A 14,903-nucleotide genomic window follows, 5' to 3' on the forward strand; every position below is an offset into this window, starting at 1 on the left:
TATCAGTGACGACAGTGTCACATGTGTGTGTAAAAAACATGCATTGTTTAGTCAATACAATTAAAAACAAATTCACATATTTTTAATTATATTTGTCTTGAAGTTCAGCATGCAAATGCTTAGAGGCAGCTGTAAGCATAAAATATGACATGTCTTTGAGGTGAGAAAGAGGGGAAAAAAAATCTCAACTCTTCTGTGCTCAGGGGAGAGAAGCTGTAGGATAGGAAAGGTGATCTAACCTGTGCTGTTGCTTTAAGGACAAACCGATAACAAGAAATATAGCACAAATGAGCTGAAGGTAAAGATTCCTCCAGAACCAGGGTTTCTGTAGAACAAATGGAAGTCATTGCTAGTCAGGACCTACACAGAGCAGTAATATACAAGATGCACACACACGTGATTATTTTAATTAAAACATCTCATGATGTAGCACTACTTTACATTACCACTGCTGTCACTGGCCAAATGAGCTGGAAAACAGAAGTCCCAGTCATCATCAAAATCATGCTCCTAGACTGTTGCTACCTTTGTTGGTTCATTCTTATCTCTTCTCTAATCTGCCATTTTTCCTCTGTTCTTCAAATTGCAATTTAGGTCTTTTCAGTCATTCATTCAGGCTGTTCAAGTTATTTACAATTTAGGCATAACTTTCCTGCCTCTGGAAACTGTGACCTTAAGAACTAGCATGTTTTTAAGAGTTGTGTATTGCCTAACACACATGGTTTATAAGATGTTCTACAAGCCTTGACATTTTGGTAGCAGACCCTTCATCAGGCAAAACCCCCCAAATGAGTTTTGAATGAAGGAAGACTGAATAATATCCTTAACTTGAATAAAACCAAGTTGATGACTAAGTAAAGTCCTTTAACGTAACTGTATAGATCCAGGAGGCATGGACACAGGGGAAATTCCGTACAGGTATGAGTGTGCTAATATCTGAAACATTTAATTTATTCTATGACTAGCGGTTTGAAGTGCATACTAAATTGAAGCGACAGAAAGAAAGATGCCATTAACGATCTGGAAGATGGGATGGAGTGCACCTTTAGCAAGTTCACAGATGACACCAACCTGGGGGGAGTAGAAGATACACTGTAGGGTAGGATTAGAATTCAGAGAGACATAGACAAATTGGAGGATTGGGCCAAAAGAAATCTCATGAGGTCCAACAAAGAAAAGCACAGTCCTGCATTTAGGACAGAATAATCCCATGCACCGTTACAGGCTTGGGACTAATTGGCTAAGCAGCAGTTCTGCAGAAAAAGGACCTGGGGGTTACAGTAGACAATAAGATGGATATATAGTGGCAACGCAGAGGGTGCATGGGGGCACACATGCACCCCCTGAGAGCACTGGTGCATTCCGACAGGCCAAGCTCTCTGCTCAGGCGATGGGCGGGGGGGCGGGCAGGGGAAGAGCACATGGGAGCACTGGTGCCCTCCCTGTGAGCGCTGGATGAAGTGCCATGGCCACTTCTGGCAGCACTGCAGCTGCTTCCCAGTTGGCAAGATTGGCTGCAGGGGAACCCCTCCCACACCCCTGGTCGCTGACTGGTTGCTGGAGGGGGAACATCCCCCCCCCCCCCCGACTTAAGGTGGCACCAATCATCCATGTGGATATGAGTCAACAGTGTGCCCCTGTTGCCAAGATGGCCAACAGCATACTGGGCTGTATGAGTAGGAGCTTTGCCAGCAGATCAAGGGAAGTGATTATTCCCCCCCTATTTTGCACTGTGTCCAGTGCTAGTGCCTCCCACTACAGAAAGGATGTGGACAAGTTGGAAAGAGTCTAGTGGAAGGCAACAAAAATGTTTAGGGGGATGGGGCACGTGAGTTGTGAAGAGAGGCTGAGGGAATGGGGTTTATTTAGTCTGGAGAAGAAAAGACTGAGGGGGGATTTGACAGCAGCCTTCAGTTACCTGAAGGAGAGTTTGAAAGAGGATGGAGATGGACTGTTCTCAGCAGCAGCAGATGACGGAACAAGCAGCAGTGGTCTCAAGTTGCAGTAAGGGAAATTTAGATAGGATATTAGTAAAACTCTCTTGTGAGGGGAATGGTGAAGCACTGAAACAAGTTAGCTACAGAGGTGGTGCAATCCTCATACCTGGAGGTTTTTAAGGCCCAGCTCAACAAAGCCCTGGCTGGAATGATCTAGTTAGGGATGGTCCTGCTTTGAGCAGAGAGTTGGACTAGATAAGCTTCCTGAGGTCCCTTTCAATCCTAACTTTCTATTAATTCTATGACGTTTGCAAAAAGCATGTCACCCCTACTGCCCTGGAAAACAGTATGCAAAAGCAATGAGAAAAGAGGAGGAAGGAAAACATGAAAATTACAATAGGCAACACTTACAAAGACTTATTAATATTATACATATGAACTTAAATACTGTAAACTTCTCAGGACAAGGACTGTTGCCACAGTATTTGTATAAAATTTAGCAAAATGGAACTTAAATATTTATTGGGGCTACAGTGTTACTGCAACTTGATTATGAAAATTCAGAATAAACCATAACAATTATTCTAGTGGCCCCTGAAGTGGTGACAAGTCTTTTGCAGTTTGTGTCACCAACATTTTTAAGAGCCTTAAAACCAGGATATGTAAAGCACCCAGGTGCCAAAATCAGGAACTAGGCAGAACCGAAGTGCCTAAGCCTGAAATAGCAACCCAAAAGCCCCCACTCAACTGCTGAGTAATTCCTGAAGCACCTGAACTCTTGTCTTCCTAAGTGCCTTGAGTTCTCTTCTCTGCATGCATTGAATTAGCCCAGTCTGTACAGTTTGAGATCTAGTGCCTGCCTAAATGCAGTCAGGAAGGTTTAACTACTCTAAGTAAACAAATCTCATATGCTTGCTCTGAACATCTTAATACTTGCCAACAGGATCAGCTTCCACTGTTTGCAGCCATAGCAGTCAGTGCTCTCTCTAAGCTGCGCTCATGCGTGGCCAAGTAAATAAATCATGCTGCGCAATAACTTCAGTGCTGTGCATGCAGTGGCATACTGACTGGGGGGTGGTTGGGGGCCATGGGGGGGGGGGGGTGAAAAACACCCAGTGCAGTAGCAAGGGGGTGCCAATCCACACCCCCCACCAGCTTCGCGTCCGGCTGCTCACCACCAGCCCCAACCCGGCCAGATTGCTGCAGGAGGGGGGAGGGGCAGGCACACAGATACCCATGCACTCCCAGCTAAGATTGCTCACGGATCGCTAAACCTTAGGGGGAACATTGACGGCAGTTGCAGAAGAATGTTCATTTTTTATAGTGGCAGGCAAACTCCTGGGTAAATGTGATATCTTTTATTAGACCAACTGAGTAGTTGGAAAAACGTTATTTGCAAGCTTTCGGGCACAAGCACTCTTCTTCAGGCATAGGGAGTCTTCGCTGTTCTTTGTCCATTTTTTATACTGTAATCTAATGGCTAGGAGTGGTCTAGTGGCTCAGGAAGCAAGAGAGTTGAATTCAATGCCTCTCTGAACCAGAAAGAGTTCAAAAGTACAATTCCCAGTTCTGAGAGAGTTCCCTAGCCACTAGCTAGGAGGCTAGGCTTGTAGTAGGGGAGGGTACTCTCCATCCTTCCATGCCAGCATTCAACAAATATTCAAAACATCGTTGGGCCAGCAACATGAGAGCTTGGGGGTTAAGACACTCTTGTAGAAGGCAGGAGTCTTGGATTCTGACCTTGCTCACATGCTGGCTGTTTTGGGTCCCATTCTGGGGCACCTAAGGGTATGTATACAGGGTACAAGACATGCAAATGATAGCTCTGGACCTAAAGACAGTAAAGCCTTCTCAGCAGGACTGGTTAGTCTGGAGCGCAACACTATATTAGTGTGACTTTTTGCTTCTGGTTCCAGAACTAGTGCAGGGTTTCTCTCTGCGTGGCACTGCCTGGTGCCAAATAAATTTCAGCACACTAGAAAGAAGTTTCACAACTAACCCAAAGCATCTTTACAGAGTGCTATATTGAGCACTGCAAACATACCTGTACTCTCCCCAAGTTTTTGTAAGGGGAACAAGGCATCTAGCACAAGATTCTGAATTTCAATCTGGGAGCCAAATGTCTAAGACTCAGGAATTCCAGCATCTATCTTTTAAGAGCCTAAGTTCTTTATGGGATCTAAGCCTTAAAGTCTGGTAAATCTATTAAGAGTTGTATATTGGAAATATGCCATAAGAATAATTAATCAATAACAGAACTTGTGCAAGTACATTACTATGATCACTCCAAAGTGATCATCATAACATAGATGAAAGATTGGTGGGTGGGAGCCAATGGTGAAAATGTGGCCACAACTGGGTGGGGGGAGGGAGGGAGAGACAGGCAAGAATTGTACCCATTCTGTGGGAGCTCCCACGTAGGTGTGTAGTGTTGGGAAGGAGGGGGGAATCATGCCCAGTGTAGCAGTGGGTGTGGGGAAAGTGTCTACTTGGTGCACCTGGTGCAGCTCACACAACTCATGCAGCTCCTGTGGCACGTGGCTCCTGGAAGCTTAGAAGTTGAATAGCCCTGCATTAAAGCACTGGCAGGCATTACTGGCAACCACTAAAACTGAGTAAGGGGGAAAGAAAAAAAAACCCAAAAGCAATCAATAATTTTAAACATAGAAAGTTGTTTGATAAAATATATCATACAGAGAATACAAAGTATGTCAACACTTGTTAAGAATACCCACCCAAATTACAGCAATACTCAAATGCATCTTCAGGAATCAAATTAAGATAGTGACACAGTGCCAACACTTTCCTGGAGACCCACCAGTTCCTGAATTAAGTTTTCATTTAAAGGGGAACCAAGGTTTCTCAGGAAAGTTTCCAATGTGTTTTAGTCACTCTGGAGTCTAAGCCCCACTGACTATTGCTTTTAGGTGTAATTAGAATTTCACTTCAAGCCCAAAAGCTTTAAAAAACAAGCTGTGCCAACCTGCTTGGGGTAGCAGAGAAGTTAACTGCTTTATTTTATGCGTAATACCTCTGTAGCTAATGAGAACAATTTTAAGACCATTAACAATTTCACCAGTTAACTTTAACCAAAACACATCATTATAACTGTGTTCCTTCATAACACTGATCTGCTAAGAACCTAGAACAGGGCTAGCAACCTACAGCCTGCAAAGACTTTGGACCCAGCCTGCAGAGGCTCTGTTTGTGCTATGCCCAAGCCAGATACTCAGGACCTGTAGAGGGGGAGCTCTCCCTATACTAAGCCAGGGTTGGGTGCCTGGGGCTTCAGTGAAGGAGCTGTATCTACACTGTACTGCAGCCCACTGGAAGAGAGAATCAGCTGAGGTGACCAGGTCCTAGTGTCTACCCATCCTGAGTCTGAGATGGGTTATTCTGGACCCCAGCCCCACCTACCAGAAAACACTGCCAACCCCACCCCTCCCCTGTCTAGAAGATTGTTTACATTTACAGCATGCTCAAAGCTCTACTACAAACAGTCCACACTTCGGATCTCATAAACTGCAATGACCTCCAATTTAGTTGAGCTATTCTATATCATCAATTAGTAAAAATTGTCTTCACATGACTACAATGTTAGGAATAGTATACGTCAGAGCAATATCAGTTACAAAGTGACTTTTTAAAAGTGAAAGGAAAACACAAGATAACTTCTACACAAGTTATGTGCCCTACATATTCTATGGGTTAAAATAAACCAAGAATCAAGTGTATGACAGCTAAGTTAAGGATGATCTAACCATAAGGATGTCCAATAACTACTTACAGAGTGCTGTGTTTATCCTCTTTTATAATTAATATTTAATAGAGCAGACATTTAAGATACAAATGTTGAATTCTTCCTACCTATTGGAAAGAGGAAAAAATGAGCCTAACCAGAAAAAAAAAAATTGTTCTACAGCTTAAGTTTCGTTAAACTCTCTAAAATACTGCAGGGTCACTAATACACTAGTGCTAGTGTGCTAGACAACTAGATGCTAGACAATCAAAATACATCTCATCAAAAAGCACAGAAGGTATTTCATAGATTTCATAGATATTAGGGCTGGAAGGGACCTCGGAAGATCATCGAGTCCAGCCCCCTGCCCAAAGGGCAGGAAGTCAGCTGGGGTCAGAGGATCCCAGCAAGATAAGCATCTAGTTTCATCTTGAAGGTGTTCAATGAAGGTGCTTGAACCAGCTCTGGTGGCAGGCTGTTCCAGACCTTGGGGGCTCGGACAGTAAAGAATTTCTTCCTTATGTCCAGCCTGAAATGATCTTGAAGTAGTTTGTGACCATTCGACCTCGTCATCCCTTGGGGCGCTCTGGTGAACAAACGTTCCCCCAGATACTGGTGGTCACCCCTGATAAACTTGTAGGTGGCCATCAGATCACCCCTGAGCCTGCGCTTTTCCAGGCTAAAGAGCCCCAGGGCTCTCAGCCTGTCATCATAGGGTCTGCTTCCCTGACCTTTGATCACGTGCGTGGCCTTTCTCTGGACTCTCTCAAGCTTCTCCACATCCTTTTTGAATTGTGGAGCCCAAAACTGGACACAGTACTCCAGCTGCGGCCTCACTAAGGCCGAGTACAGGGGGAGAATGACGTCCCAGGATTTGCTTGAGAAGCATCTATGGATGCAAGCCAGCGTTTTGGTCGCTTTACTAGCCGCAGCATCGCATTGCAGGCTCATGTTCATCTTGTGGTCAATGATGACCCCCAAGTCTCTTTCTTCCATAGTGCTAGCCAACATAGCACTGCTGAGCCTATAAGGATGCTGCGGGTTTTTTTTCCCCCCAAGGTGGAGAACCTTGCATTTATCGGTGTTGAACACCATCAGATTCTCGTCCGCCCACTTGCTGAGCCTGTCCAGGTCAGCCTGGATCACCTGCCTGTCTTCTGGTGTGGATGCTTTGCCCCAAAGTTTGGTGTCATCGGTGAACTTGGCCAGTCCGCTTCTGACTCCAGTGTCCACATCATTAATGAAGATATTGAACAGTATGGGTCCAAGGACAGAGCCTTGGGGGACCCCACTGGTCACAGGACACCACGATGAGTGACTTCCATCAATTACTACCCTCTGGGTCCGACCCCGGAGCCAATTTTCCAGCCAGTGGATCGTGGGGGACCCAAGGCGACAATTGGCCAGTTTCTCCAAGAGGCGATCATGGCACACCAGAGCAAAGGCTTTTTTGAAGTCAAGATATATGACATCAATCTCTTCTCCCTTGTCCAGGTGATAGGTCACCTGGTCGTAGAAGGAAATGAGATTGGTCAAGTAAGACCTACCCGCAACAAACCCGTGCTGGCTATCCCTTAAGATGTTGACGTCGGCTAGTCCATTAAGGATGGCCTCTTTAATAAACTTTTCTAAGATCTTCCCCGGGATAGAAGTTAGGCTGATGGGCCTATAGTTAGCCGGATCCACTTTCCTCCCTTTCTTGAAGATAGGCACCACGTTGGCCTTCTTCCAGTCTTCGGGCACTACACCAGAGCGCCAAGAGTTTTCAAAGATCCGTGCTAGAGGCTGGGCTACGATGCTCGCCAGCTCCTTGAGTTCCCTGGGGTGAAGATTGTCAGGGCCGGCTGACTTGAAGGTATCCAGCTTCTCAAGATGTTTCTTCAGAAAGTCAGCATTAATGGAGGGCAGGGGATCACCCTCACCCAGACTTCCTGGCCCTGTAGCGGGCATGGGCGTCCCGTGGGGCTGATGAAAGACTGACGCAAAGTACCCATTTAATAGGTTGGCTTTTTCCTGGGCATCATTTGTCAAAAGAACAACCTGAGAACCTGACACTGCAAGAATCACATTGCCAACCTCAAAAGCATTAAACAACCCTCACTAATCTAGGCTCCAAATGCTGTTTTCACTTAGTGGTTGACCATCTGCCAGCACAGCGTTCTGAATTCTTCCTGCTCAAGGAAAAGCTACAGAACAACCTTCTTCAATGAGTCTGAAGTTGAATACATCCATCTACATGGCAAAAGAGTTCAGGTACCTGTTAACAAAGTCATATAGTATTCTCAAATAAAAGTTTCAAACTCAAACCTATTCCCTGAATGTTGTGCAAAGCTTCCCAGACTTTTCTGCACCATGACTCCAGCACTCAAGCACACCCCATCCTACTCATTTCTGGGTCTGGTACACAAGGTGCTAAAGAGTTCTGACATACCCCCTCATTTCTTGATTTAACCTGAGTGAATGGGTGAAACATGCTCAAAAGCAATACTTTCTAGAAGCACCAAGGACACAGCAGAGGTATACAACAACCAAGATGAGTCACCAGTCAATAGTGACCTTCAGATACTAGGGCACCTCACAAGGCATAATCCATAGCAAACTGTGATGTTACCAATTCTACATGAATACAACATGCTTGCCACTATCCTACAACAAAAGGGTGGAATCATTTAAATCAGGGGTCAGCAACCCTCGGCATGAGTGCGAGAGCGTAGCACGTGAGGCCATTTTGCTCAGCATGCTGCAGCTGGCCTGGACTGTGGGCAGCTGCCACCAGCCATGGAGTGCGGGCTGCTCAGAGCACATGAAGGGGAGGCTGAAAGCCCTGCTGCAAGCAGCTCAGGCTCCATGGCAGGCAGCAACTGCCCATAGCCCAGGCTGGATGGGCAGGCAGCCAGGAGGCTGCAACTGGCACACTGGGGTCTGGAGCCCTGGCTCAGCTCCGTGGTGGCAGCAGTTGCACATGCACCTCAGGGCAGACAGTGAAAAAGGGGCCACAGCTGGCACTCTCCACTGTTCTCCCTCCACCCTGCAGAAGGCACCAGCTGCAGCAACAGCAGCTCTGGCTCACAGGACTGCAACCAGTGATAGAGTGCAGTGGGGGCTAAGGAGTGTAGTGCGGTGAGTGCCCCAGGTCGGGAAGAGACTCAGCCCACCCTCCAGCCCCCACAGCTTCTGCTGTAGGTGCTGCTCTGTCCTGGGCTTTGGGCACCTTCCCCTCCCCTCCACCCTCCCAATCCTGTGGCATGTGTTTGCACGTAGCAGCACTGAAGACAGAGCATAGGCAGCAGGAGACCTGCAGCAGCCCTGAGGATAGGTGCTGCAACAGTGCTGGCTGGACAGGGGCCCATAAAGGCCCTGGGCTGGGAGCAGTGCAGAGGGAAGCAGCAGCAGCAGCAGCACTCAGGCACCAGCAGCTCTGCCCCTGCACCATGCTGCCCTGGCAGCTGCTTGCTCCCTGCAGCCTGCTGCCATTGCCTACCAGCCCTCAAAGAGCCCCCTGCTCCCATCCCCGCACCAGCCCTGCTGTGCTGTCAACCCATGCCCACCCCACTGCTGCTGGGGAGGGAGGAGGAGGAGACATGTTGCTTATGCATGCAGCAGTGGGAGGAAGGAAGGGGCAAGGAAGCATGTGTCTGTGTGTGCATGCATATGTGCATGGGACCAGGCAGGAGGCAGGTCCCCTCAGGCTCTGACCCAGATACAGGCCCTGCCCCTGGGGGCAAGAACCGGAGGGGGGGGGGGGGTGTATGCCCCACTCCCAGCTGCCCTCCAGGCGCACACACGCGCACCCCTCCCTCCCCCCCCCCCCCCCCCCCCCCCCCCAGTGGGGCTGAGGGGTATGGATTCCATACCTGGGGGCAAGGGGCAACAGCTTTTCCCTGTCCCACTTGGCACTCCTCCCCAGCCCCTGAGTGAAGGGGGAGCTGCTAATCCCCCTGGCGCCTCACTCCAGGTCTTGGTGCCAGTCCTTCCTCCCTTCCTGGCTCCCCTGCAATTCCCCACTCACTGCCAAAGCTCCAGTACAAAGGAATGAGAGAAGCACATGTGTTTTTACTGACCATATTTAACTAAAACACTGAACTACTGAAATCAATTAACAAAGAAAAGTTCATTTTAATTGTGAATATTCCTCCTACTTATATCACTGGGAAGTGAATTATTACTTCCCTTAAAAAGATAAATTACATGATTTGTTTAACAGTCTTATGTCAAGGCAAGAAAGGTCCAATTATTTTATCTATCTTCTGCCTTGGCTAGCTCTACCAAGAGGAGCTGTGGCAAAACATTACAATAGCTTACTTCTATTTTTAGTGTCAGTGAACCTGGGATCTAGAGAGAAATTATTCTTGATAAATATATTAGCCAAAGGGGTGTCAGAGGAGACGCTTTAAACATGTATATGATAAACCAATATCTTACACTGAAAGATGAGGCAGTCCTGGTGGCACTGTGACCATTAAGTAACTTGCTCTTCTGAAAATAGCAGAGATCACTCTTGGCATATCAAAGCATTAAAAGGAAGAAATGGAATTAAATCTGTACTTTTCATATTCAGAATGGTGGTAAAGATGCTTTTTGGGATTTTTCTGTACTGGGAAACATTTTAACATAACAGACTAAATTATGAAGTTTGAGTAGCATTGGGGATTTATTTATGCAAAAATAATAAGAGATGAGCAACTGCATTCTTCCAGCCACAGCCATTTATCAGATATGTATAAGTGAAGTTTGTATTACTCCACAAAAGAGTAAAGTAAAATAATTCACAGTAGCAAGCAATACCTGTTCATCTTTTTGTCTCCACTCTTGCCAATTTTCTTCCTGAGAATCTTTCTGCATTTGACTGTACAACGTTTGCTCATGCTGAGATAGACAGCCTCCATGGGAGGATTTCTGAGGAATCTTTTTAAAAGCAAGATTTCTGAGCTGCAAAGCAGAAAGCAAGAAGCACAATTAACAATCACAACATTTTTGCTATTTACTAGAATGTTAATGAATATACAGAAACAACTCTCACTGAGCTATCAAAGACATTTATATGTGCCTATAATTTACCCCAAGCCTTGGGTTAAATTTATTAAACTAGAAATGTCAAACATATGGCCTGCAGGCTGGATTTAGTCTGCAGAACTGCTGCATCTGGTGCACTGGTACTCTGGTGGGCTACAGGAATTGAATGCCCTTGGCTCTGCACTGCCACACACCCCAGCACTGCTGACTGGCCAGAACTCTACGTTGCTGGGCAACGGCATGAAAGTGTGTGGCTTCATACAGCCACATGGCACTGGCTCTGTGCCACTACTCTAGCTGGTCAGCAGTGCCAAAAGCGTGTAGCGGCATGGATCCAGAAGTGCGCAGTAGCACGAAGCGATGCTCAGGTAGTGAGGAGCTGGAGGGCTTGTGTCCATAAAGAGTCAGGGAAATGCAGTGGCTCAGAGAAGTCATGCACCAAATTTTAAATTGCTATTTCATTGAGGGATAGTAAAAGAGCATTTTTTGAGGCATGGATGATATATGATTTTATACTGACATGGGGGGAGGGGGACAAACCTAAGAACATATCTGAAGAATGAAAGAGTTATGCTTTCAGAGCACTTTCCAGAGCATTACAGGGTCATTAATGCACTGCTAGACACATCAGGCATCCACAGAAAAAGCTGACAACTTGACCTCTTACCCATTCCCCCGACCCAAAGAAATGTAGGTCCAACTTCAAAGCATTAACCACCATCACCAAGTTGGGACCCAAACGTGTAGTTTACAATCCTTGTATTATTTTAACTCGGGGCAGGCAATTATTTCAGCTGGAGGGCTGCTTAAGGCGTTTTGGTGAGCTGTTGAGGGCCCCTTGACAGTTGCCCCACCCCCTGGTTGCCATCTTGGGACCAGAAGCCCCACGGCTAATCCCTGACCTTTACCAACAGAAGTCCTTCCCCCTACCCCTGCCCCGGAAATACTCCTTTTGGGATGGAAGGGTTGCCATCCTGGAACCAGAAATAAACCAAATCATACAGTAAAAGTCAAACACCTACTATAATATTTTTTAATATTACAAAAAATTTTGTCATGATTTGTGTAGTGTATATAGAAGTGACTGCATAGTAACTCAAAAATAAAGTTTTACACTTGTATATTTGTGTCAGGGGTGTGGTTGGGGTGTGTATGTGTGTAGGCTAGGGTGTGGGGGGTGGGGTGTGGAGGCAATAGGGTATGTTGGGTGGGTGTGTATGTGTGGTGGGGTTGTGGGGACAGGGTGTGGGTGTGTGGCTTGTGGAGTGTGAGGAATTGTGGTGAGGTGTGGGGACTCCCCCATACCCTCTGATGACAGCCTCCGCCAGCAGCATCAGGAGTACCTGCAGGCAGTGGATGCTTGTGTCCAGTGCAAGTGCTGCCACCTGGTGGCATGCAGCTCTAGCCAGCGCTACATGCAGGGGAAGGAACGCAGCCTGCCTGGCCCACCTTTATCACGGGGGCTCAGCGCAACGCATGTGCAGCTCCTGGCACTTGTGCAGCACTGGGGGAAGCCCCATGTGCTGGAGTTTGCTGCCTTGCCCCCTTCTGTACAGGTCCCGGGACTCTGCATGGAAGCAGGGGCTGTGGCTCCACTTCACTTCTGATGAAATCCCAGGATCTGCACAGCAGGGGGCGGGGAAGGCAGCTGGCTTCAGCATGTGGGGCTTCCCCAGGGATGCACGAGTACCAGAAGCTGCACATGAGCCATGAGGAGCCCTCGCAAAAGAGGCAGAACAGCCAGGCTGCATTTCTCACTCCCGCGTGCTGTGCTGGCTGGAACCACATGCCACTAGGTGCTAGAGCCTGTGCTGGGCACAAGCGCCCACCACCTGCTGGTGTTTCTACTGCTGCCGGTGGGAGCTGTGCTCCATGGGTGGGAGGATGTAGGGAGTCCTCACACCCTGCCATGATCCCTCACATCCACATCCTGCCCACCTGAGCTCTGCCCTCCCACCTCCCCACTGTGCGCAAGCTCCACACTGCCGCCAGCCCCAGCCCCGTACTCGCTGGACCCGCACAGCTGCAGCTCCCCCTCCCCCACCACTTCCTTACCTGGTGCCTGGCTCAAGCAGGACACCAAGGAAGCTTAGCAGGTCCCCCGGCCGTTGCAGCAGCAGTAGCAGCAGCAGCTGTGCCCAGAAGCTGCTTGCTGGCTGGGCTGGGCCCTTCTGCCCACAAGGGTGGGAGCAAGGCACAATACGGCATGTTAAGAGGGGTGTATTTGTGGGCCCCTTGCTCTCCCCCTTGTGGGAGGAAGGGTTGGGCAGTATACAATTAATTGGTGGGCGTCCATGGACTGAATAAAAGCGCCTTGCATGACACATCTGGTTCATGGGTCGTATTTTGCCCACCCCTGTTTTAACTAATATAAAAGTGAATGCTATCTTGTTCAAGTGAGCAGCACGGGGAGGAACATCAGTAAGGAAATACTTGTAAAGCTGTTTGTGCAACATTAAAGGAACCACACCATTTTAAAAGTCACGCATCTGAAATTTTATCTAGTACTGTTACAAGTAACTGTCAAAATGTAAAAATTAGATAAGTTGTCCTGCCTTTTCAATTTGACTGTAAATATCATATCTTCTCACACAAAAATATGCTCTGGAATACACACCTTGTTTTTGAAAGGCAGAATGAAGGAAAAAAGATCATCCAGGGTGCACCTACAGGAGATGCTTTACTGCACAGCAGACTAATCTACTGTGCAGTACAGGTGTCACTATCTACATGTGCGGGGCATTTACTGGGCAGTAAATTAGGCTACTGCACAGTTAGCTTGTACTTGTAAATACAGCTAGTACCTGTTACTGCACAATTTCACTCCTGTAGACATCGCTCCTAGTCAGCCTAGGCAGCAGGAGAAAGCAAACTCTCTGTCCCTGGTCCTGTTGCTGCTCAGTTTCCGGCTCTCCCAGGAAACCAGGAGCCAATTAGCACTGGGACTGGAGACCTCTCTGCTCCATCCCTCCCGGATCCTAATGCTGGATGGCTACTCCTGGGGGCAATGGGAAGCTGGAAACCCAGCCCCTGCCTGCCCCCCAGGGCACCTCTGCATGGCACAAAGATGGCTGCACTGGGGGGCAGGTGGGAGCGGGCTGGCTTCCCATTTCCTGCCTACCTCGCAAAGCAGCCAGCTCCACATCAAGCAGGGTAGCTGCCATCATGCCCTCCCCTCCCAGGCTTGCTGGAAGCTGCCTCACACCCAGGACAGGTTCCACTGGGCAGGGGAGTTCCACCCAGTAGGGGACTCACTGGCAACTGTGTGGTCAGGAGAGTTCTGCCTGCTGCAGAGACAGCTGTCTCCAAGCCCAGTGCACATCTGGTCCCCTCCTGATGTGCAAGGGGCCAGGAGATAGTTGTTGCTGCAGCTGGCAATTCTCCTAGTGCTGTGTGCATTGGGATGAGCCGTGTGCCCCTTGCCATCCCCCGGGCTAGCACCCAGGGGAGCTGTTGCAGGGGGGGAAGAGCAGGGCCAAAACAGCCTGTACTGGGCTCCTTCCAACAGGGAGCATGTGTAGACATGCTCCCAGGAATTAATTAATGCCAATTAGTAGCACATACAGACACGTGTTGTCCACCCCCCCACGCCTGCTCCCTTGCAGAAACTGAGTAGCAGCAGCTAAGGAGCAGAGCCTACTCATTATTCTGTTCCCTACGGATCTCTGCAGATTTTACTTTCTGTTGCAGTTAGTAAGTGGCACAACCTGCTCTTACTGTGTTCCTTGCATATAACGCGCACACCAATTTCCAACAGCGGTTTTTTAGGGGAAGCATGTGTTCTGTGAGAGAAAATATGGTATGTATGGTCTAACTCTCTCTCCCTGAAACTTCGTGATGAAGAGATGCCTCAAGAAAACACCTGAAGAGACTGATAAGGAACTGCCATAACTGAAGCAGCAATTTTAGGCTTCCAAGTCTTGCACTTTTAGTTCTAGCCACCATATGTTAAGGAAGGGTTTTGGCCCCTATTTGTCAGGCAAAGAAATGATCTGTAGTCAAGGATCATTGCTCACCTCTGGTTTTTTTCCTGGTAAAATAAAGAACGAGGACTGCATAGAGGGCTTGCTGCTTTACTTGAGGAAACTGTATCCCAATACCTATGGTTGAAGAATTTAACCTTTTTGAACTGGCCAGGCCAGATCTTTCTTTAGCATCGGGTAGGATAGTTGTGACCTGCGCTCTAACAACCTGGTTCTACAATACCTTCCTAA

At 47.8% G+C, this 14,903-nt stretch overlaps 1 protein-coding gene across 5 annotated transcripts in view; it reads right to left on the reverse strand.

Annotated features, from left to right (window-relative positions):
- Positions 1–14,903, reverse strand: part of GKAP1 (G kinase anchoring protein 1) — a 46,999-nt gene that overhangs the window by 17,787 nt on the left and 14,309 nt on the right. For all 5 annotated transcript variants that reach the window (XM_059724818.1, XM_006263727.4, XM_006263726.4 and 2 more), the window contains exon 3: positions 10,462–10,605. In XM_059724818.1, the coding sequence (XP_059580801.1) occupies positions 10,462–10,605 (144 nt within the window). The remainder of the gene's footprint in view (positions 1–10,461; positions 10,606–14,903) is intronic.

The sequence above is a fragment of the Alligator mississippiensis genome, chromosome 3, assembly GCF_030867095.1.
Source record: "Alligator mississippiensis isolate rAllMis1 chromosome 3, rAllMis1, whole genome shotgun sequence".
Lineage (NCBI taxonomy): Eukaryota > Metazoa > Chordata > Crocodylia > Alligatoridae > Alligator > Alligator mississippiensis.